At 45.9% G+C, this 23124-nt stretch overlaps 1 protein-coding gene across 1 annotated transcript in view; it reads right to left on the reverse strand.

Moving 5' to 3' along the window:
* The window catches only part of CEP162 (centrosomal protein 162), a 177086-nt gene that overhangs the window by 106681 nt on the left and 47281 nt on the right, over positions 1-23124 (reverse strand). The window contains exon 4 of the mRNA XM_040350048.1: positions 12636-12788. Coding sequence (XP_040205982.1) covers positions 12636-12788 — 153 coding nt within the window. The remainder of the gene's footprint in view (positions 1-12635; positions 12789-23124) is intronic.

Below are 23124 nucleotides of genomic sequence, written 5' to 3' on the forward strand. Positions count from 1 at the left end.
GGGGATTTAACTGGAGGTTTAATACGCAAGACCCCTTGAAGGAAGGTCTTAACCAGCGAGTGGGTGGCCAGCGGCCGCTGAAACCACACTGACAGAGCTGAAATCTGTCCCTTGATTGTGCTTAATGCCAATCCCTTATCCACTCCTAGCTGGAGAAAACTTAAAACTCTATCGATGGTAAACTTGCGAGAAAGCCAAAGCTTGGACTCACACCAGCTTACATAGGCCTTCCAGACCCTGTAATAAATCACCCTAGAGACCGGTTTCCTGGCTCTGATTAGGGTAGAGATTACTTTCTGAGACAGACCTCTACCCCTGAGAATCAGGGATTCAGCTTCCAGGCCGTCAAATTTAGATGCCGTAAGGCAGGGTGGAGGATCGGACCTTGCGATAGCAGGTCTGGCCGTAGAGGAAGAGTCCAAGGGTCTCCCACTACCATCTTTAGGATGAGTGAGTACCATGCCCTTCTGGGCCATGCTGGAGCTACCAGGATGACTGGTATGTGCTCCACCCTGATCCTGCGCAGCAGGCGGGGTAGTAACTGGAGCGGGGGAAAAGCATAAAGAAGTTTGAACTGATGCCAAGGGCAAACCAGCGCATCGGTTCCGCAGGCCATCGGATCCCTTGAGCGGGATATGAACCTGTCTAGCTTCTTGTTGAGTCTCGATGCCATGACATCCACGTCCGGCACTCCCCATCTTTGGCAGAGTGCTTGAAAGATTTGTGGATGCAGAGACCATTCCCCCGGCAATAGAGTCTGGCGGCTTAAGAAGTCCGCCTGAAAGTTGTCCACTCCTGGAATAAATATTGCCGATATGCAGGGCACATGAGCCTCTGCCCATAGGAGAATCAAGCTCACCTCTCTCTGAGCGGCTTGACTCTTGGTTCCCCCTTGGTGATTTATGTATGCCACGGCCGTGGCATTGTCTGATTGAATTCTCACCGGGAACCCCTGCAATTTTGACGTCCAAGCCCTGAGGGCTAGTCGAGCAGCTCTGAGCTCCAAGATGTTGATGGGCAACTGCCTCTCTGGCTTTGCCCAAGTACCTTGGCGAATGCAACCATCCAAAATTGCTCCCCAGCCCGTCAGGCTGGCGTCTGTGGTCACTATCTTCCAGGCCACTGGGCTGAAAGATTTCCCCTTCAGTAGATTCTGAGGATCTAACCACCAACACAGACTTTGTCGGACTCTTGATGAGAGCGGCAACGGGATATCCAAGGCCTGTGGCCTTCTGCTCCATGCCGACAGGATGGCTGCCTGCAGGATGCGAGTGTGGCTCTGGGTGTATGGTACCGCCTCGAATGTGGCCACCATCTTGCCTAGTAACCTCATACATAGGCGAATAGTCGGTTCTTTCTTGCTTAGAACCAGTAGGATTAATTCCTTGATGGCCTTGACCTTCATCAGAGGTAAAAACACTCTTTGTTGTTCTGTGTCTAATCTCATGCCGAGATATTCCAACTGCCTTGTGGGCTGGAATGCTGACTTTTCTCGATTTAGGACCCAGCCGAACCTCTCTAGGTATTGGACTGTGAGGGCCACTGCTCGCTCCAAGCTGGGAGACGAGTGATCTATGACTAGGAGGTCGTCCAGGTATGCTAGGATCGTGACCCCTTGGATCCTTAGTTTGGCTAGGATTGGAGCTAGGACCTTCGTGAACACCCGGGGGGCCGTAGCCAACCCGAAGGGAAGCGCCACGAATTGGAAATGACGCGAAGCCACCATAAAGCGTAGATATCTTTGATGTGGCTGATAAATTGGAACATGAAGGTAGGCATCCTTTATGTCTATGGACGCCATGAAGTCGTCCTTTTGGAGTGTGGCAGCTGCTGACCGCACGGATTCCATCCGAAATGAACGGACCTTTAGGTATGCATTTACCCTCTTTAGGTCCAAAATTGGCCTGACATCTCCATTGGACTTTGGGATGATGAATAGGTTGGAGTAGAAACCTAGCCCCTGTTCCAGGACTGGTACCTCTACTATTACTTCCTGGGAAAGTAGATGATTTAATGCCGACATTAATGCGGCTCCCTTCTCCGGATCGTTTGGAATCCTCGACTCCTGGAAATGAGGAGGAGGAAACCTTCGGAAATCTAATTTGTAGCCCGTGGCCACGGAAGACCGTACCCACTTGTCGGGAATGCTGGCTTCCCAAACCTCTGAAAAGAGTCGCAGCCTTCCCCCCACCTTCGTGGGTGGGGGCGTCCCTTCATAAGGTCGGCTTGGGGGCTGGTTTTGCTAAACCACTGCCTTCTGCCTCTAGCAGCCTGTCCCTGCGACTTGCTGTTGAAGCCGAAGTTTGCTTTCGCAGGAGGCCGTCGATACTGTTTGGCATTAGAGGGCCCCTGCCCAGGGGAGTACTGTCGTTTAAACGCAGGCCCCTGAAGCCTCTTCTTAGTTGGCAAAAGAGTACTTTTGCCGTTTGAAATGGTCTGAATGTATTTATCTAGGTCTTCTCCGAAGAGTCGTCCTCCATGGAAGGGGAACCCTACCAGGAGCTTCTTGCATGGGGGCTCGGCCTCCCAGCTTTTTAACCATAAGAGTCTTCTCATATGGATAAGGGATAACGATAAACGTGACGCTTGCTGGATAGAATCCTTAATCGCGTCTACCGTAAAGCATATGGCCCTAGGGACATCCGAAAATTCTTCTGCCTGCTGGGCAGGAATAAGTTTAAGCATCTGCTTAATTTGATCCGATAATGCTTGAGCAACCCCAATCGCAGCCACAGCTGGCTGCACTACTGTCCCTGCAGTAGTGAAGGAGTTCTTAAGTAGTGCTTCCAAGCGTTTATCAACTGGATCCTTGAACACCTGTATGTTTTCTACAGGGCATGTTAACGATTTGTTAACACATGAGATGGCTGCGTCCACCGCAGGAGTAGCCCATCTCTTGGAAAATGTATCTTCCATAGGATATAGGGCAGAGAATCTTTTAGGTGGTAAAAAGATCCTATCTGGCTTGCTCCAATCTTGGAACAAAACTCCCTCTAGCAGAGGATGGATCGGAAACACTGCATTGCTTTGAGGCGCCCTTAGTGAGCCCAAAGCTGAAACCGTCGATACTTGGAGATCTGGTACCGGCAAGTTGAATGCACTATGGACCAAGTCCGTTAAGGCTTGAATCCACCAGCTCTCCCCTTGGGAGACTGCTCCAGACTCCTCTGTATCTGAGTCTTCGATCCCTGAACCTGCTTGGTCCTTGTCCAAGAGGTCGTCCAATTCCCCTGAGGAAAGGACCTCCTCTTCCGAGGGTCCACGCTCGGGCGACGGAGACCTAATCCGTTTACTGCCCCGCATAGCTGTGGCTATCATTTTTCCCATTCTTTTCTCCATCTCTTTTAAAGAGGTGAGTAATACCTCATCCGTGACCATCTTAGGGTTGGACTGACCCGCGCCAGCTCCAGCCCCAGATCCCGATGGCCCCAAGGCTCCTTCTGGGGAAAGCAGCGGCATAACCTTGTCCGAGACCTCAGACTCTCTGGGGGAATCCCCACCTCTTGTACCCTCTGACCCGGATGCCATGGTACAATACCGAGGTACACCTGCTAGCTTATTGGTACTTGGAACTATAAATAGTTAATTGTCCAAACACGTGTTTGGGGGATAAAAAATGCCTCCTCTCCCCTAGATGACCTTTTTTTTTTTTTTTTTTCGTTTTTCAAATCCAGGAAAGAAAAAGCATTCTGTCCCCCTAAGTAGTATTGCCAAAGAAAAACTATTGAGATGGAAAAGAACAGCCTATTTCTAGGCTTGAAAACAGTCTTCTGAAGACTGTAATATCTTTTGTGGCCACTGTGTGTCCTCGGCGCCCCGTGCTGCCGCTCTGGTCTTTCCCTCCTCAGTTCCAATCTTAGAATGAGCTGCTGGAACGAAAAAGGAAGGGCCGCCCCTTCCTTAAGCAGCTGACCCGCCCTTCCCCCCTCAGCTCAACGGCGCGAATTGCGCCTATAACACGGGGATGCGCGCGCGCCCGCCGACAGGGGGGGGGGGTTGGGGGGAAGGGAGCCTCTCCACGAGGAGGTCAGCGTCTGCCTGCTTTGCAGGCTCTGAGGAGGAAGAACCGATGGGAGCACCGCCTGGAGGCTTGCAGGTAAGCACAGCTCTCTGAACACACACATACCATACACACAGGCCCCACTCAATGCTTTTCCAACACTACAAGGGAGGTCACTTCTTATGGGGAAAAATACACATAGAGCCATCCTATCATTAAAGATATGTGACTAGTTTGCCAGATGCAGCGCATAACTTTAGGCATGTCCCCTGTGACCCCCCAGAAAAAACCTGCTAAGAACCAAGTTCCGCAAGTTTTCCCCTCACTTACCTGCTCCATGCCGCAGGACTTTGCCAAGCAAGAGGCCCAATCTTCCCCCATCTCCGTGGGGCTGTCTAGACCTTCAGGCCCTGGGTTCCTATGAAGGATCCACTGTCCTGGGCCCATATAGCACCCTGGCAACAGAAACATTAGGCCCCCAAAGGTTTCTAAGTTCTGGGCCCAGGGTCCAGCTCTCTAAAAAGAAAAGCATTATGGGCTATACCCCAAGGGTTTGGGGTCCGGTTACTGACCACTTTAGCACTGAGGCCTTTGGACAGAACCGGTTAGCTCACCTAATCCCAAGGATGCGGAGGCAAGCTAAACCATGACCAACACCTAAGACACTGGCGTAAAAACTGAGGTACTCCTCCGATGGGAGGGGGTTATATAGGGAGGGGCATTTCCTGTTTGAGATTGCCAGTGTCCATCACCTGAAGGTACTCCATATAACCCATATAGTAATGAATGCCGCTCTGTGTCCCGTGATGTAACGATAAAGAAATTGAATTTTTTTTCAAAATTGTCGCTCTATTTTTTGTTTATAGCGCAAAAAATAAAAACCGCAGAGGGGATCAAATACCACCAAAAGAAAGCTCTATTTGTGGAAAAAAAGGACGTCAATTTTGTTTGGGAGCCACGTCGCACGACCGTATTGCACTGTATTGTCACCACTTGAGGAGGCAACAAGGATGGTGAGCCGTGACAGTGCATGCATCAGTGACAGTCCCTGTCTTGTTCCTTCTGGAGCAGACACTGCATGGCATTATGAACAGGGCACTGGAGGCAGAGCAACAGGAGGAAAAGGAGGACTTCCTTTCCTATCAAGGTCCACTTTATCCAGACACCGTCATTCCTATGTCACAGAACACACAGAAGGAGAGAGGGGAGGAGGATGAGGAGGAGGATTCTGGTACTCTCATAGGCTTCGAAGAAGAGGAAGATATGCATCAATTTCTAAGCGATGGCTTTCCAACCCCAGGACCCTTGGGAGTAGTACATGGCTGGAAGGAGGAAGTTCCATATGCTATCATTCTGAGTGACCCCGAGGAGTCTGCTTCTCAAGCCTTGGAAAATTTGAGGCACATGGGCAACCTCATGCTTCAACGCCTGCGAAAGGACCCAAGAATACGTGGCATAAAGGAGAAGGATGATTGCTGGTTGGTAACCCTCCTTGACAACCGTTATAAGGGGAAGGTCTCAGAACTCAAACCTCCCCCACAGGGAGTGCAGAAGATAAAATCTATTGAGGACACATTAAAGAGGATTTTATTGAACTAACCAGTAGGTTAGTGTTGTGGAAAACTTTGTTTTGAGTCTTGGTCAAGAGAGGAGTGTTGAAGAAGGCGTCCGCCTAAGTGAGGCATTTCGGATTTTTTTTTTAGTCCTCGCTGGCCTGAGCTGTCAGCTTCCACATCCCATCGATAGCGTCTGCATCACATGGTGGACGATTACCTCGGGGCCAAAACAGAGAGATGGAGAGTTTTCCAGCTGACGATCCACTGACTTACTGGGTCATGAGAATAGACCACTGGCCAGAACTTGCCCGGTATGCTATTGAGTTGTTGGGCGGTCCTGCATACAGCGTGCTTTCAGAATGGGCATTCAGTGCTGCAGAAGGTTTCGTTACTGGTCATAGAACGCATCTGTCCACAGACTCTGTGGACCGTTTGACTTTTTGAAAATGAATCGGTCCTGGATTACCAGCTATGAAGCCCCTGATGCCAAGGTCACTGATTAAAGTATTTTTGGGATGTGGAATGAGGACTTCAAGGCTGCCTAGCATACCCCGGCAGAATTTATGATTTCTTGACCTTTTTTCAGAATAGGAATGATAAATACAAAAACTCTTTCCCTCATGGTTAGTGTTTGGCTGAAGCCATTTATTATCAATCAACCGTGTTTACTCTTTTTAAATCATAATCACAACCGTAATATCTCTCCTCTCTCTCAGCATACATACATACATATACACAGTTACATAGTTGGTGAGGTTGAAAAGAAAAAAAACAAATCCAATCTGTGTGTATGTGCTTTTATGTCAGTATTACACTGTATAACCCTGTATGTAAAGGTCGATAAGGTGCCCAATAGTTTTTTTTAAAATGATCTATGCTCCCTGCTGAAACTACTGCTTGTGGAAGAGACTTCCACATCCTTAATGCTCTTGCAGTAAAGAACCCTGTATGCAGTTTAACCACTTACCCACTGGGCACCTTCCTAACCAGACCAATTTTCAGATTTCAGCACTCTGACATTTTGAATGACAATTAGTCATGCAACACTGTTCCCATATTACATGTTTGTCCTTTTTTCCAAACAAATAGAGCTTTATTTTGGTGGTATTTAATCGCCACAGTTTTTTTGCACTATAAATTAAAAATGACCAAAAATTCTGAAAAACAAAATGGTTTTCGTAAAAGTTAGAGAGTCTACAAGCTTTGGTATCAATCAATAACTGAACACTGATCACACCTAATGTACCGACGGCCTATCTCATTTCTTGAAACACCTAACAAATCAGGACAGTACAAATACCCCCCAAATGACCCATTTTTTGGAAAAGTAGACATTCCAATGTATTTAGTAGGAGGCATGGTGAGTTTTTTAAAGTTGCAATTTTTCCCCACAATTCTTTGCAAAATCAAGATTTTTTTTTTATTTTTCCTTCACAAAATTGTAATATTAACCACATGCCAACCGCCGCACACAGATATACGTCGGCAGAATGGCACGGGCAGGTAAAAAGGACTCATATATACGTCCCCTTTAAGAAGCGGCATTGTGGACGCGCTAGCCCTCCGGCAAGCTCGGTGACTCAGACCGCGGGTCCCGAGGACTCGATTGTGTCACAGTGAGGAAGAAGGGGGAAATGCTTATGTAAACAAGCATTTCCCCAGTCTTCCTAGTGACAGGACAGTGAACACCGCTTCCTGTAATTGGAAGCGGTGATCACTGTCCTGTCACACACAGAACATCCCCCCTACAGTTATAAGCACTCCCTAGGGCACACTTAACCCCTACAGCGCCACCTAGTGATTAACCCCTTCACTGCCAGTGTCATTTTCACATTAATCAGTGCATTTTTATAGCACAGATTACTGTAAAAATGACAATGGTCCCAAAAATGTGTCAAACGTGTCCACCATAATGTCGCAGCCATGATAAAAATCACTGATTGCAGCCATTACTCGTAAAAAAAAAAAAATATTAATAAAAATGCCATAAAACTATCCCCTATTTTGTAGACGCTATAACTTGTGCGCAAACCGATCAATAAACGCTTATTGTGATTTTTTTTACCAAAAATATGTAGAAGAATATGTATAGGCCTAAACGGAGGGAAAAAATCCTATTTTTTGGGATATTTATTATAGCAAAAAGTAAAAAATATTGCATTGTTTTTCAAAATTGTCGCTCTATTTTTGTTTATAGTGCAAAAAATAAAAACCGCAGAGGTGATCAAATACCACCAAAAGAAAGCTCTATTTGTGGGGGGGGGGGGGGGGGAAGGACGTAAATTTTGTTTGGGAGACACGTCGCACGACTGCGCAATTGTCAGTTAAAGCGACGCAGTGCCGAATCGCAAAAAGTGGCCTGGTCTTTGACCAGCAAAATGGTCTGGGGCTTAAGTGGTTAAACAGGTTATTTCTCACACACAGCATATGCATACCACTATTACACCACAAAAACACATTCTACAGCGATACTTTTATACAGCCTGGCCACAGAGCCCCACCGTGTAGGGAGCATCAACAGGCGTTCTAGGGACATAAAATATACAATTAATTTCTTGACTACCAACCAAAAAAAGACCCCAACACCCCAACGTATAATCTATGAGGCATAATGAGTCTTTTGAACATGTCATTTTTATCTACAAGTTTTTGGAAAATGTGGAAAGAAAATGAAAACTTTTTTTTTTTTTTTTATTACACAAAGTTGTCCATTTATACAATTTCTAACAAATAGCATGTACATACCAAAAATTACACCCCAAAATAGATTCTCCTACTCCTCCTGAGTATGGCGATACCACATGTGTGAGATTTTTCCACAGCCTGGCCACATACAGAGGCCCAAGATGCAGGGAGCACCATCAGGTGTTCTAGGGGCATAGATTTTAAATCTAATTTGACTACCTATTACACTTTTGTGAGGCACTGTAGTGGCACTGAAGTGGCATGAATGAGGCAGAAATTAACCATGAATGGGGATGGCTGAGCCGTGGATGGGGATGGATGAGGATGACCGAGCATGAATGAGGATGACCAAGCATGGCTGGGGATGACGGAGCATGAATGAGTATAGCTGGGGATGACGGAACATGAATGAGTATGGCTGGGGATGACGGAGCATGCATGAGTATGGCTGAGTATGGTCGTGTGTGGGCTTTAACGACGTGAAAAAAAACATGCATGCTCAGAAGCAACTTACGAGACGGGAGCGCTCGTTCTGATAAAACTGCCGTTCGTAATGGAGATAGCACATTCATCACGCTGTAACAGACTGAAAAGCGCAAATCGTCTTTTACTAACACAAAATCAGCAAAAGCAGCCCCAAGGGTGGCACCATCCGAATGGAACTTCCATTTTATAGTGCCATTGTACCTGTTGTATGTCACCGCACTTTGCTAGAGCATTTTTTTCACGATCGTGTGTAGGCAAGGCCGGTTTAACAATAATCGGGTTAAAAAAAGCGTCATTTTTTCTAGACCATTAAAAATGGTCGTGTGTTACGCAGCGATACTCTCCTTGGCCCACCCCTTACATTTACTGTAAAGGTGTTTTTTAATAGAGGCTCAGCATCAAATATGGATATTTCCTGGGGCATTCTTCATGCAAATGCAGCCTGCCTAAGAACACCTACTCCTCCAGATTGGCATCCACCCATTATTGCATTCTGGTATTTGCATAACTTCTTAGAAGAGCCAGCCCACTGTATGAATCATGGCTAAGGGCTCCTAAGAAGAGGAATACTGAGGCAGGGTGCTGTGAGGTTTTCAGTAAGCTATGTACAGCGCCACACTGGCCCCTCAAATCAGCCACATTCTGCTTGCATTCAATAGAGAAGAATAGAGACTCAATTATTAAATCACTGGGACTAAGATGAGGGATGCAATAAAAAAAAAAAAAATTAAAAAAGGGTAGCTCTATTTTCGTGGGGGGGGGGGGGATATATAGCATATACAACTGCAGCTCAAGTCATATTGTAATTGGATATAATTAAAAATTACCTTTCCTTTTCAATCTTCAGCACTGTAATTTTCTGTAAAAGGCAATGCAATATGGCCACCTGGAGGTGTTCTGTACATACTGTAGATGGTATACAGAATGCCCCCTGAAAACTTCATTTCCTGCTTGTGTTTAAATTGTCGCTCTATTTTTGTTTATAGCGCAAAAAATAAAAACCTCAGGGAGGTTATCAAATGCCACCAAAAGAAAGCTCCATTTGTAAAAAAAAACAAAAAAACAAAAAAAAATTCATCTATTTTTTTTGGAGCTACGTCGCACGACCACACAAATCAGATATAGCCTCAGCTTTAATTGTTATTTGCTGAGATTTATTTGTATTCAATGCTTTTCTGAATTCATAATCTGGAGCAAACATACAGTCAATCAGATGCAGCTGCTTTTCACGTATTCTGATATCCACTACCAGGGAGGCTTGGCTATCTGTACGGTATAGCGTGGATGGAGGAATCCGTTCAATAATTTTTTTTCCTTCAGCCTGCCTATTCACAGTCCTCTGCAGAATGTACACGAAAAGCATTGAATACAAATACATCTTAGCAAATAACATTTTCAGAAACAGGGATCAGCTTGCGTCATCTTTGACGCGCCTGTCTGGATGCTGTGATCCCTTTATTTGGCTATCCTCACACAGGCTTTTTCTACTGAGGAGCGGTCTAATTTTCCATCACAGACAGCGAGTTTGGTAATTGATATTGCCTGCATAATACTGATTGTTTTTTGATTTGATGGCGATCTTCACGTCTGGATTAGTTATGCTTACTTATACCTACATGCCAGTTCCTTTTTGACTATCTTACATGGAACTGTGACTTCCCACAACTGGGATGATTATATTACAGGTCATGAGCGCAGTTTTTTCTGGTATTCCATTTGACCACTACTCCAAGTGTTGCTACAGCAGCCTGGGGCAGCCTTAAGTGTACCTACTCACACAACTATATGGATATGGTTTATGGACTTAGCACTTAGTCTTTATTTATAATAGTATGCTGCAGCACTTTTTTCAATTTAGCTGTAGTTGTTAGTGCATACTTGCAAATGTTTTATCAGAGCTGCCTTTTTCTGTTTCATGGTCATGGATCCTTTATGCGTCTCAGGGAGTGATCTTCCGCTGTTGCACCAAATTGCCTGTCTATGTTTACGCCAGCAAAATCTGATCTTGATTGCAACAATTTTTTAGAGTTCTCTATAGTGGTTGTATGGGAGTATGCAGCACTGTTTATCTAACATACTTAAAGTGTTACTAAACCCACAACAGTAAAATCAGTCTCTATATGCAGTAAAGCATATACTCACTGTGGAACCAAAGGGGTCAATTCTCTGCATTATGTATAAAATCTGTGTGATCCTGTCTTTCGGACCCTCCTCTTCTTCCACTGTACCCCAATTATTTTCTGATAATACAAAGGCTAGGGGACAAGCGGCACATGTTCAGTTTGGTGTGCATTGCTAGAGAGGTTTTCTTTTTTCTTGGGAGAGTACATGTAATTGGCACAGGGCCAATCAGCACTTTCCAGAAAGAGGGACAGGGGAGAATGAAAAACTTCTCCTTCAAGCTTTACTAGGAAATTATACAAGTCACAAGGCTGCTATATACTGCTGATTAAGAAAAAACAATGTATTTCCATGTTCTGTGTACTGTGGGAGACCAGGTAAAGTGAATGCAGGTTCTGAGTTTAGCAACAATTTAATTCTGTTTAGCAACTTCCCTCCCGCCATATGGCAGAATGATGTGCGCAAAGTGGTTAAGTTATCCTGACTGGATGTCATATGAAGTCCAGCCGGATAAGCCACGTGGACACGCAGCGTGGCGATCGTTGGTGTTGTGTGTAAGTCTGATCTAGGCTCTAAACCAAGTGATCAGCTGTGTCCAATCACAGCTGATCACAGCGTAAACCGGAAGAGTCATTTATCTGCTTTTCCTCCACTCGCACTGACAGATGTGAGTAGAGGAGAGCAGATCGGCTGCTCTCCTGATGGGGGCTGATTATCAGTGCAGCCCCCCCCCCCCCAAGGACGCCCACCCAGTATGCCCATCCATCACCACCAGGGTTGCCAATCAGAGCCCATCAGTAATGCCTGCCAGGGCCTCCTCATCAGAGCCATCTATCAGTGCCACCTATCAGTTCCCATCAGTGAAGGAGAAAACTTGCTAATTTACGCAAAAAAATTAACAAAGAAAAACATTTTTTAAAAAAAATGTGTTCATTTGTTTAGCAAAAAATAAAAACCCCAGTAGTGATCAAATACCACCAAAAGAAAGCTATATTTGTGGAAACAAAACGATAAAAATTTTGTTTGGGTACAGTGTTGCATGACCACGCAATTGTCATTTAAAATGCGACAGCGCTGAAAGTTGAAAATTGGCCTGGGCAGGAAGGGGGGGGGGGGGGGGAGTGCTCTGTATTGAAGTGGTTAAACACTAAGCCAAGATTAACTATGCAATGGAAAAGAACAATCATATACATTTTCAAAACAGACCAGATAATACATTATTATTTATAGTATTATTTATATACAATAATCAGACTCAGAAACCATATTTCCTTCCTATGGGATTATGTAACCTGTTACAAGCACCTAAGAAGGAGCATACGTAAATACTGCCAAAAACACACTAAGCTACTGCCACTATGTCCTGGAGGCTGATAAGAAGAATCACAAAAAAGCATGCCCTAGGCCAGGGATATGCAATTAGCGGTCCCATCATGTCGCTGGGTTTAATGCTTGTGGCTGTCAGAATCTTGCTATGCCTCATGGGACCTGTAGTTCCGCAACAGCTGGAGGTCCGCTAATTGCATATCCCTGCCCTAGGCTGTTAAAGTTTGCATATATGCCATTGGTTGACATAACAGCTACGAGACCACCATTTGAAAAACAGTGGTATAGTAATGTATGAAAACATTGAACAGTTTATTACATTAAAAGGTAACTGCCAGTATGTGAAAACAGTGAAAGGTAGAGGGCTTGGTCTGTTCCTTTCTGCATTCAGAACTTGCTCACCACTGCATTCAATAGGATGACGCAAGTTGCTACAGTATTCAATTTTATAAAGCACTTACCATCAATATCCAAGCTGTCCTTCTCTATGGATGTAATCAACGGATCTTGTGTAGATAGCTGCATTTCTTCCATAGGATTCTCTTCTTCTACTTCTTCAATAGGCTGAGAAGTGCTTTGAGATTTTAGGAAGCTGCGACTTGTCATGACCAGGTCTAACAAGAGAGTAATTTCATGTGTTATTATAATTTCTGTTTCCAGCACAGTTATTTGCATTATGTACAAGATTCTTTTATTTTAATGTTTTTGTATAAAGATAAACATAGACAATAATTTATAAAAGATAAAGGGGTGAGGGCTCGCATTCAAAAGCGCACTTATGGGATGCAAGCATAAATACTGATGCCGCGTACACACGATCATTTTTCGGGTTGTAAAAAACAAAATTTTTTAGCCTCTAGAAAAAAAAAATATATTTTTCAACTTCATCATTAAGAAACGAAATTGCCTACACACGATAGTGAAAAAAAAAATGCTCTAGCAAAGCGCGGTGACGTACAACACGTACGACGGCACTATAAAAGGGGAAGTTCCATGCGGATGACGCCACCCTTGGGGCTGCTTTTGCTGTTTTCGTGTTAGTAAAAGACGATTTGCGCTTTTCTGTATGTCTGTTACAGCGTGAGGAATGTGCTTACTCCATTACGAACGGTAGTTTTACCAGAACGAGCGCTCCCATCTCATAACTTGCTTCTGAGCATGCGCATTTTTTTCACGTCGTTAAAGCCCACACACGATAATTTTTTACAACCGGAAAAGCGACATAGTTTAAAACGTTGTGAAAAAAAAAGGATTTTTGTACTCACCGTAAAATCCATTTCTCTGAGTTCATAGACGGACACAGCCTTCATTGACCTTAGGGTTATGCTTCTTCCTACCAGGAGATTTAGGCAGAATTCTACAGCACTTAAGGTGTTAAAAACTTTCCTTCATGCTGCTCCTCCCAGGGGGCGTGGCTCCCCCAGGCATAACCCACACCCTGCTTTAGCAGCCTCAGTTCGTAACAAGCAGTACAAACAAAGGAGGGGTGGGTGCTGTGTCCGTCTATGAACTCAGAGAAATGGATTTTACGGTGAGTACAAAAATCCTTTTTTCTCTTTCGTTCATAGACGGACACAGCCTTCATTGACCTTAGGGACGTCCCCAAGCAGTGTCAAAAAAATTCGAGGGGTGGGAAAAATAACACAGCAAAAACAGGTTACACCCCAAACAAAAACCGGAGTTACTCAACGGAGGAACTCCAACCTTAAACTGCCGCCTGTAATACCCTGCGGCCAATGGAGGCATCCGAAGATGCACTCACATCCACCATATAAAACTTTGAAAAAGCGTGGACCGACGACCAGGTCGCAGCCTTACACACCAGTAACACAGAGGCTTGGTGTCGGAAGCCCAAGAGGCCCCGATCGCCCTGGTCGAATGCGCCGTGACCCGAAAGGGAGGCGCCCGCCCCTTCAGGGCGTAGGCCTGAAGCACAATCCGTCGGATCCACCTGGAAATGGTGGCCGACGAAACTGCCAGGCCCTTACTGGGACCGGACACAGACACGAACAGCGAGTCCGACATCCGGAACGGAGCTGTCGCCGACAAGTAAACTCGAAGGGCCCGAACCACATCCAAAGAATGTAAAGTGGCCTCCTTCGGGTTCTTCGGCTGAGGACACCAGGATGGAAGAACAATGTCCACATCCAAGTGAAAAGCCGAAACGACCTTAGGGAGAAAAACGGCTGCGGCCGCAGCACCACCTCGTCCTTACGGATGACCAAGCAGGGAGCCTTGCAAGACAAGGCCACCAGAACAGACAGACACCCGTCTGATCGAGGTAATTGCTACCAGAAATAAAATCACCTTTTGTGACAATAAAACAAAAAACCTCCCGAATGTCCTCAAAGGGAGCATCCCGAAGCACTGAAAGGACTAAATTCAAGTCCCATGGGGGTAATGGAGGGCGCACCGGAGGGGCCACCTGCCAGACCCCCTGACCCAACGCACGCACCCAGGAGTGCTATGCCAAGGGTCGCTGCAAGTAAAAAACAGCCAGAGCAGAAATCTGGCTCCTAACCGTACGCAAGGCGAGAGCCTGAACCACTCCCTGCTGCAAAGACAGCAGAATCCTGTACACAACGCATGTACGAGAGTGCCAGTTCATCTCCCCACACACAGAGAAGTAGGCCTTCCATGTATGAGGAAAAAACCTACGTGAGGTAGACCTCCGTGCAGGCAGCACGGTAGAGACCACCGAGCCCAATAGGCCTCGGTCCTTAAGCCCCTGGCTCTCAACAGCCACGTCGCTAAGGCCGGTGGCTGTGAAACAGGGTGGAAGATTGGACCCTGTAACAGAAAATCAATTCCCAGGGGAAGACGCTAGGGGGCGTCTGCCAGCAGACGCACCTGGTCCGCGTACCAGAAGCGACGCGGCCAATCTGGGGCAATCAGGACCGATAGAATCCCTACAGCTTCTACTCTGCGCAGCAGGCGAGGAAGAAGCTTCCGAGGAGGGAAGGTGTAAAGTAGGCGACAGCGACCCCAAGGAGCCACCAACGCGCCTGACGCGTCCGCCCACGGGTCCTTAAACCTGGCCACGAACCGTGGCACCTACCGATATAGAGACGGGACGCTAGAAGGTCCACGTCCGGAGTGCCCCACTTTCGGCACAGACCCCGAAACACCTGCGGGTGGAGAGACCACTCTCCTTGGCCCAGTGCAGTGCGACTTAGGTAGTCGGCTAGCCAATTCCGTATTCCCGGAATGTACCCGGCCGATAGAGCCGGAACGGACCCTTCGGCCCACCGAAAGGATGCGCGCGACCCCCGTCGCTGCAACAGAACTCCGTGTGCCTCCCTGATGATCAACCTACGCCACGGACGTGGTGTTATCGGACAGGATCCTGACCGGTCGGCCCTGTAGATCCAGGGACCACCTGGTAAGGCAAAGCTTGATTGCTCGGAGCTCCAGAACGTTGATCAGTAGGCAGGACTCCACCTGAGTCCAGTGCCCCTGGGCTGACTGGGTGCCCCAAGCGCCCCTCCCCAACCGGAGAGGCTGGCATCCGTCGTGACCACTGTCCAGTGGCCTGCAGAAAAATGACTTTCCGGCCCGAAGCACCGGAAACGCCAGCCACCATACCAGGGGAGACATGATCAGATGACTCAACTGAATCTGGTAATCCAGAGATGACGGAAGCTAGTCCCATCGTGACAGCAGTTCCCTCCGTAGTACCCTGGCATGGAATTGGGCATACGGAACCGCCTCGAAAGAGGCTACCAACTGACCCAGAACCTTCCTGCAGAATCGCAGAGATGACCGCTTCTGGGTCGGCAACTGCTGCACAGCAGATAGCAGAGTCTGAAGTTTTTCCGCTAGGAGAAAAACACTCCCGCCCCGGAGGAATCCAGGACCAGTCTCAGGTATCCCTGAGACGGAATCAACCCTGATTTCAGGACAATCCAGAAACCAGCCGAACACTCGGAGAGCCTGACACGTGATAGACACGGCTCCACCAATGCAGAGCTCGAAGAAGCTCGTAGGAGAATGTCGTCCAGACATCCCATGATAACAAACCCCCGCTGTCACAGCCGGGCCAGTATCGGTACGAGCACCTTGGCGAAAACCCGCCGAATGGGAAGGACACCATTGAAAATGGTCCCCCCCGACCGCAAAGCACAGAATCTCTGGTGGTTTGAGGATATGCAGGTACACGTTCATGACATCCAAGGATGCCAGAAAAACCTGACAAAAACAAAACGAGGGACTTGAGGCCCAGGATCGACCGGGCCCCATCCTCCATGGGGACACAAACAGAATGGAGTAAAACCCCGAGACCGTTCCAACGAGGGAACTGGCACAATCACTCCCCTGACCAGAAGATCCTGGACAGCCCCTGACGGAGTCAACCGGCGAACCGGAGGAGGCCAGAAGCCGGAGGGAAAAAACCTGTTTGGCAGACAAGAGAGAAACTCAATCTTGTACCCCAAGAAAAACACTTCGCAATGCGAAGCCAGTCTCCCACCCGAGACACGGGCGGGAGCAGACCTTCAGGCGGAAGCAGGTATGTCCGCAGACTTGTTAGGCATGCGGTATCCGGTGCGCTGCTACCCCGCAGCGGGGATTCAAGCACCATGTAGACCTACCCCCACCGCACAGGGCGAGCGAAAAAACGCTCGGAGGTAGGCAAGGAGGGTCCTTGCACAGGGCGAGGTCCCTAGCCCTTCCCAAACCGTGGGAACAGCATCCGCTTACCACCTGTGGCATCCTCAATGATGCCAGTCAGGGAAGACCCAAAAGGACCGTTCACCCTTAACGGTGATCACCAAGGCCACCTTAGAGGTCCTTCTTCCAGCTCCTGCAGCAGGAGCTTCGCCCTTTTAGTCGGGGCCTGCCAGGGCCCCGGCCAGAGCCGGCCTCACCGCCGAACCCACCACCGTGAATAGGGAGCGGGCCACGGCCTCCACTCTCCTATCAGCGGGATCCTGAAATGCAGGAGCCCCTTCCACAGGCAATGTGGTGGCCTTGCGCAGTCTGGACACAGGGGGGTCCACTGACGGAGGAGAGACCTACTTTTTTTTTTTTAAAACCCCCCTCAAGGGGGTAACGGGTTGCAAATTTTTTTGACAAACTTTTTGCGGTGCATCCCATTCCTTGTATAACATATAGTCCAAATAAGGAACACAAGGAAACACTTCAGCGATGCGTGGTAGTCTGCTGGTACTGACACGGAGGTGTCTCCGCCACATCCTCAATTTTTAGAGCCTCACGCACCGCAGAAACAAGAGCTCCAACAAATTCTTGCCAGCAACTGACTGCAGCAGAGTCATCCTCACTATCCATAAGGGTTAAAACCCGCAGCCTCTGACATAACAGAACCAGAAAAAAACAGCGATTCTGTGTCATCCCCAGAAGCAGGCTTCAGGGAGGGGGCGCTTTTTTACCCCCCATCCGGGCACTAGCTGCTTCAAACCTGGCAAGAAACCCAGGACAGCCAACATAACAGATGTGGCAGGGGGAGGGGCGGTAAGGGTTAACTCAGGCATAGCTTGAGTTCCATAGTGTCAGCGCTGAGTCACCCACCCTGCAAGGCAGGACAAAAAAACCCCACTGGTCACCTCCTTGCTGCTATTGCAGAGCATGGGGGGCCCCCGGTATTCACCACCCCACCCAGCTGCAGAGGGAACTGAAAAACCTCAGGTGTGCTCTGATGTGCTGACTGTGATGTGTATTCACCTCATGGAAGATTCACAGCACTAAAACTGTAACAGCACTAAAACTGACCAGAGGCTGTGCCGAGTCATCTCAGGGAAGAATCACATCGTTACCAAGGAGATTTCCAAGACGGCCACCATCTGAGGTAAAAATTACCTCATAGAACACAGCAGCACTGACTGCTTTGTTACCTCAGAAAAGAATCACAGCGTTACCAAGGAGATTTCCAAGACGGCCACCATCTGAGGTAAAAATTACCTCATAGAACACAGCAGCACTGACTGCTTTGTCTGTTACCTCAGAAAAGAATCACAGCGTTACCAAGGAGATTTCCAAGACGGCCGCTGTCTGAGGTAAAAATTACCTCATAGAACACAGCAGCACACAGCAGCACCCCCCAGAGTAACAACACAGTCCCCCTAACAACACACGGGCCCCGGTGGTAACAAAGAAAATCCAGGAGGCCCCCCTTCACAGCCACTACCCAGTCAGGGGAAGGAGGGAGAGGAAGGGGAGAGAGGAAAGCAGGGCGGACCCTCAGTCGACCTCCCCAGGGAAACCACCAGCCAGACCACTTACCTGAGTAAGGGGCCACTACTTACCTGTCCTGCGACTACCCGGCTGGAGGTATCCCAGACAGAACCAACGTCCGTAAACGGCATGGCTGTCGGCCAGACACACTGTGACAAAGCCATAGAGACCGGTCATATGTGTGCCCTAGAACCAAAGTTCCCCGGCCGCCCCTGGAGCAATGGGGCCTGTCGTGGACGTCCCAAAGCTGAGCTGAGGGCCGGCACACGCTCGAAGGCCGAACATGGGGGGACTACAAGAGTCGAGGACCCAGCCTGTCACCCAGTCGGCTGTTGATAGAAGAATCGCAGGATTCAAAAATGCAGGAACAAAATAATAAAAAAAGCGAGAAAAATCGCCAGAAAAAAACTCCAGAGTCCAGGAACTCCAGAGATAGCCTTGACCTCCTGTCGTTAGGCAGAAAACAAACTGAGGCTGCTAAAGCAGGGTGTGGGTTATGCCTGGGGGAGCCACGCCCCCTGGGAGGAGCAGCATGAAGGAAAGTTTTTAACACCTTAAGTGCTGTAGAATTCTGCCTAAATCTCCTGGTAGGAAGAAGCATAACCCTAAGGTCAATGAAGGCTGTGTCCGTCTATGAACGAAAGAGAAAATAGGGCATGTTCGATTTTTTTTTTGTCATTTTTCAGAACCCGAAAAATGCTCTGAAGCCCACACATGATCGTTTTAAATTACATTTTTAAAAAACTTCATTTTTTTACAACCCGAAAAATGATCGCGTGTACACGGCATGAGGAACTGCATTTACCCGATTACAGAAAGAGCAACATACAAAAAAAAAAAAAAAGCGAGAGCTATTTAGAATAATGCAAACAAAAATAACAAGCAGCAAAAATGTAAAACTAGGTTAACAAAAGAATTCTTCAAATTCTTTAGTGTGGGTAAGGAATAAAACACAATATGTAAGCAAGGGAGAAAAAAAAAAAAAGAGATGCTTTTAACAGAATCCAAAAGAAGAAACAACAAGCTAGAGAGCTAAAGATCTAAACATGGCATCGATATAATTGAATTCACATAAAAGCAAGGCTTCTCCAAAGTCTGGCCCGCAGGTCAATTGCGGCCCACGGTCCGGGTTCGAACACATGCATATCTTCTGTGGCTGCCCAACGAATCCCAGAGTGCCGGGGACCAAAAAAAGGACAGATGGCTGCCTTGGAGGGGAAAGGGAGGGGGCAGGACGAGTGCCGTACATACCGTTGAATTTCCTGTTTACACGGTGGACTCTGTAATAGGAAGTTCCATCTCCTACACTGCCATTGGATAACTGTTCTGTCCATCATAGGTGGCAGGACTTTGTATTAAAGAGGCCGCCAAGAAAACAGAATATTCTTTATGTAATCTGTTGTTGCTTATACCGCCCCCTCCCTGTCCCCTCCGAGGCTGCAGATGGGCATGGAGCAGGCAATGGGGGGGGATTCACTGATGGCAATGGGGGCGGGGCTGCACTGATGGCAGTGGGGGGCTGCATTGATGGCACTTGTGAGGCGGGCTGCAGATGGGCACTGATTAGACTGCATTGATGGGCACGAATTAGGCTGCATTGATGGGAACAGAACCTTTGTTTGCTTCACATGAAAGATTTTTGAGACTTTAAATGAAGCCCGTGTGAACACAGGCCTCCATCCCTATTTTTATACAATAGCAGAAGGGTTTTTGGACTTTAAAGGAGGCAGATGATCAATGTTCAAAATAAGTTAATTTATTCAAATAAATACGTAAAGCAACTGCTTTTAAACGGTCTCATGCATGTCAGCCCAAGCTGATTTATTATATTAAAAAGAAATTGCCACCACTTTAAAACATATAAAAAAAAAGTGTCAAAAAACAATGATCTTGTCCCGCAACTGCTGTTCTTGTTGGATAGTAGAGTGGGATGTTAAAATTAGAGATGCAAAGAACAGACAAGTTATTATTACAAAATCGTCTTGAGATTGATAAAGGTTAGGAGTAACAGGTCTTTGCCTACTTTTCAACCAAGTTCAGTACTGATTATAAGATTGTCCAAATTGTTTAAGCTGAACCTCCAGGTATGATTTTTCTTTTATACGTACATTAGTCAACCTTAGACCAATGTAAGCATGCATATCTCATGCTTAAAGTACCACTGGGGAACCCGATTCCCCTTGTAGTAGTCGGCAATACTACACTAAAAGCTTTGAGGTCCTGTGCAGGTAGCTTGCTCAGAGGCGGCACTCGCTCAGCACAGTCACTATACAAGGTGTCCTCTGGTTAGGTGAGGTAGGGAACCTGACTTCACCGACCCTCCTCCCTACCTAGTCCAGAGAACTTTTTGGTATTTACTGAAAAAATTACAAGAAATTCTATGAACGAGCTGTGATCAGTGTGTAGAGGGGAAGCCACTCGCACATAACACAAGCAGAACCCAGAAGATTGTAGCTATCACAGTAGTTGCGACGGCCAGCGGTCAGCTTCCCCAGTGATCCATCAGATATAATATTTGTATACTTACATTGGCCCAAGCTGCACCAATGCACATATGCAATAAAGATACCTGGAATTCAGCTTTTGGCACAACATAGGGATTCTGTATGTGGATCCCCAATCCTGGGACTGGTAAAGCTCAATACAGTATGTAGGGTGCACCATCAGACAAAAATAAGAGTATATCACTGGAGAATTTAATGGAGTAGTAAAAAAAAAAAAAAATGGGGAGGTACTTGGGGAGCAAGTTCGGGGCCACTCTGTACAAAACCACTTTAATACCAAAATGCATGCTGGGTTAAACTATCATTGGGATATAAAATGTATTTACTAATCTGCAACAACATTATTTTTGCATTAAATGGAAAAAGAAAATATGGACAGCCCCACTCCAAAAAACCTTGATGGTTGTCTTTATTTAAAAAAGTAAAAATGTGTTTCGCACTATAAAATTAGTGTTTAATCATAGCTTGATTAAGCACTAATTTATAGTGCGAAACGCATCAGTTATTTTACTCCCGTGTTGTGTGCTGTGACTTGTAGTGCATTTTTCCTTTTTTAAATAAAGACAACCATCAAGGTTTTTTGGAGTGCGGCTGTCCATATTTTCTTTTTCCATTTGTTGCCTTGTGCATTGCCAGCACCCTTGATCTCCTGAGACTACACTGATCATCCTAACACAATCCACCTGGAGTGGTAACTTTCTTTCTTTGATTATTTTTGCATTGCTTGGTTATATAAAGGTTACATTTAAATAATATTGAACAGCAGTTTCAATTTGCTATAATCTTACTTTTATTTGTTATGTTGTGTTTTACCAACTCGGTTACTAAGATACAAGTTATATAGGCTGGAGCCCATGCTGTATAGTCTTTGTTTGAAGGGGGATGTAAACAACCAGGCTGAAAGCAAGGAAATGTTTAGTGAATTCAAACCTGTCCTTCAGATATTGTATTTGGATTTTGACACTTCAGATTGGAATGTGTTATCTGTAGGAATGCAGTCCTTTGACATTGGTATGGTTTTTTTTTTATAGAGATAGAGATGAAAGAAAAAAAGAAGACTTGGAGTATATGTATTTGTAGTGTGCTGGTTACCTTTTTGAATCTCCTTTTAATACTTTCCCTAGGAGATTCTGTCTGAGCTTTCAAAAGAGACAACTGTTTTGCAGTTTCCATTGATAACCCTTAGAACTTTGTGAATTCCTTGTAATTTATTAAACATTTATATGTAAAACAAATATGGCATATATATTAAAATCAGATCTTAAATATCAGCTTAAAAATGTATAAAAACTTAAAATAAAATTGACCCAAAACAATTACAGTTTCCCATGAGTGCATCTATGCATAGGCTATTAATTTAAATACCAGCAATTTAGCTTTAGCCAATTAAATATTTGAACTGTCTAGGACCATAATGTCTTAACAATTCCAATTCATCTTACTACTTTGTTTAGACAATGAAACCAGAAGTCTAATATTAACACCCACGGTCACAAATTATGGGACTCAGTGGGTGAAGACAAATGTTCGTGCCAAGAAATATGTTCATTGATGAAGACTTATCAGAACAAAACTAGGGCCGAAACAACTAATCGATTATGAAATTAATCGATTACAATTTTCATAATCGATTAATCGGCCAGTAACATGATGGGGCTAAATAAACTAAAATTAGCCCTTTCTAGTACAAAAAAGCAAAAGATTTGCTCTTTTTGTACTTATTTTTGTTTTTTTAACCCCATTATGTTACTAAACATCTCAGGCCTGGGTCACACCTCTGTTTTTTTTGTGCTTTTTGCAGAAACACACTACAGTTCATTTACATGTTTTCCTATGGGACACATTCACATCCATGATTTTTTTTCAGCTGCTGCGTATTTGGAAAGGGCAAAGACTTTATAACGCAAAGAGGTGCTATTTTGTTTTTTTTTGGTTCAATATACTTTAATGGAGAAGCTGCAGAAAAGCATGTAATGTGTTTTTGCGGCAATTTGCGTTTTGTAATCTGCCCAACAACAAATTGGTCCAAAAAAAAAAAAATGCACATTTTTTTTCTTTAAGGCCATTATCGGATTAATCGAAACAATAATCGGCCAACTAATCGATTATGAAAATAATCATTAGTTGCAGCCCTAAACAAAACCTGCGCTAGAAAATGAAGTTGATTCCGAAAGTCTTAAGCTGGTTGGTGGCTGTAGGGAAAAAAACAATTCTCATTACTGAAGCCTGTTATTTTCTCTATACAAGATTTACTATT

Source organism: Rana temporaria, chromosome 4, assembly GCF_905171775.1.
Source record: "Rana temporaria chromosome 4, aRanTem1.1, whole genome shotgun sequence".
NCBI classification, from domain to species: domain Eukaryota; kingdom Metazoa; phylum Chordata; class Amphibia; order Anura; family Ranidae; genus Rana; species Rana temporaria.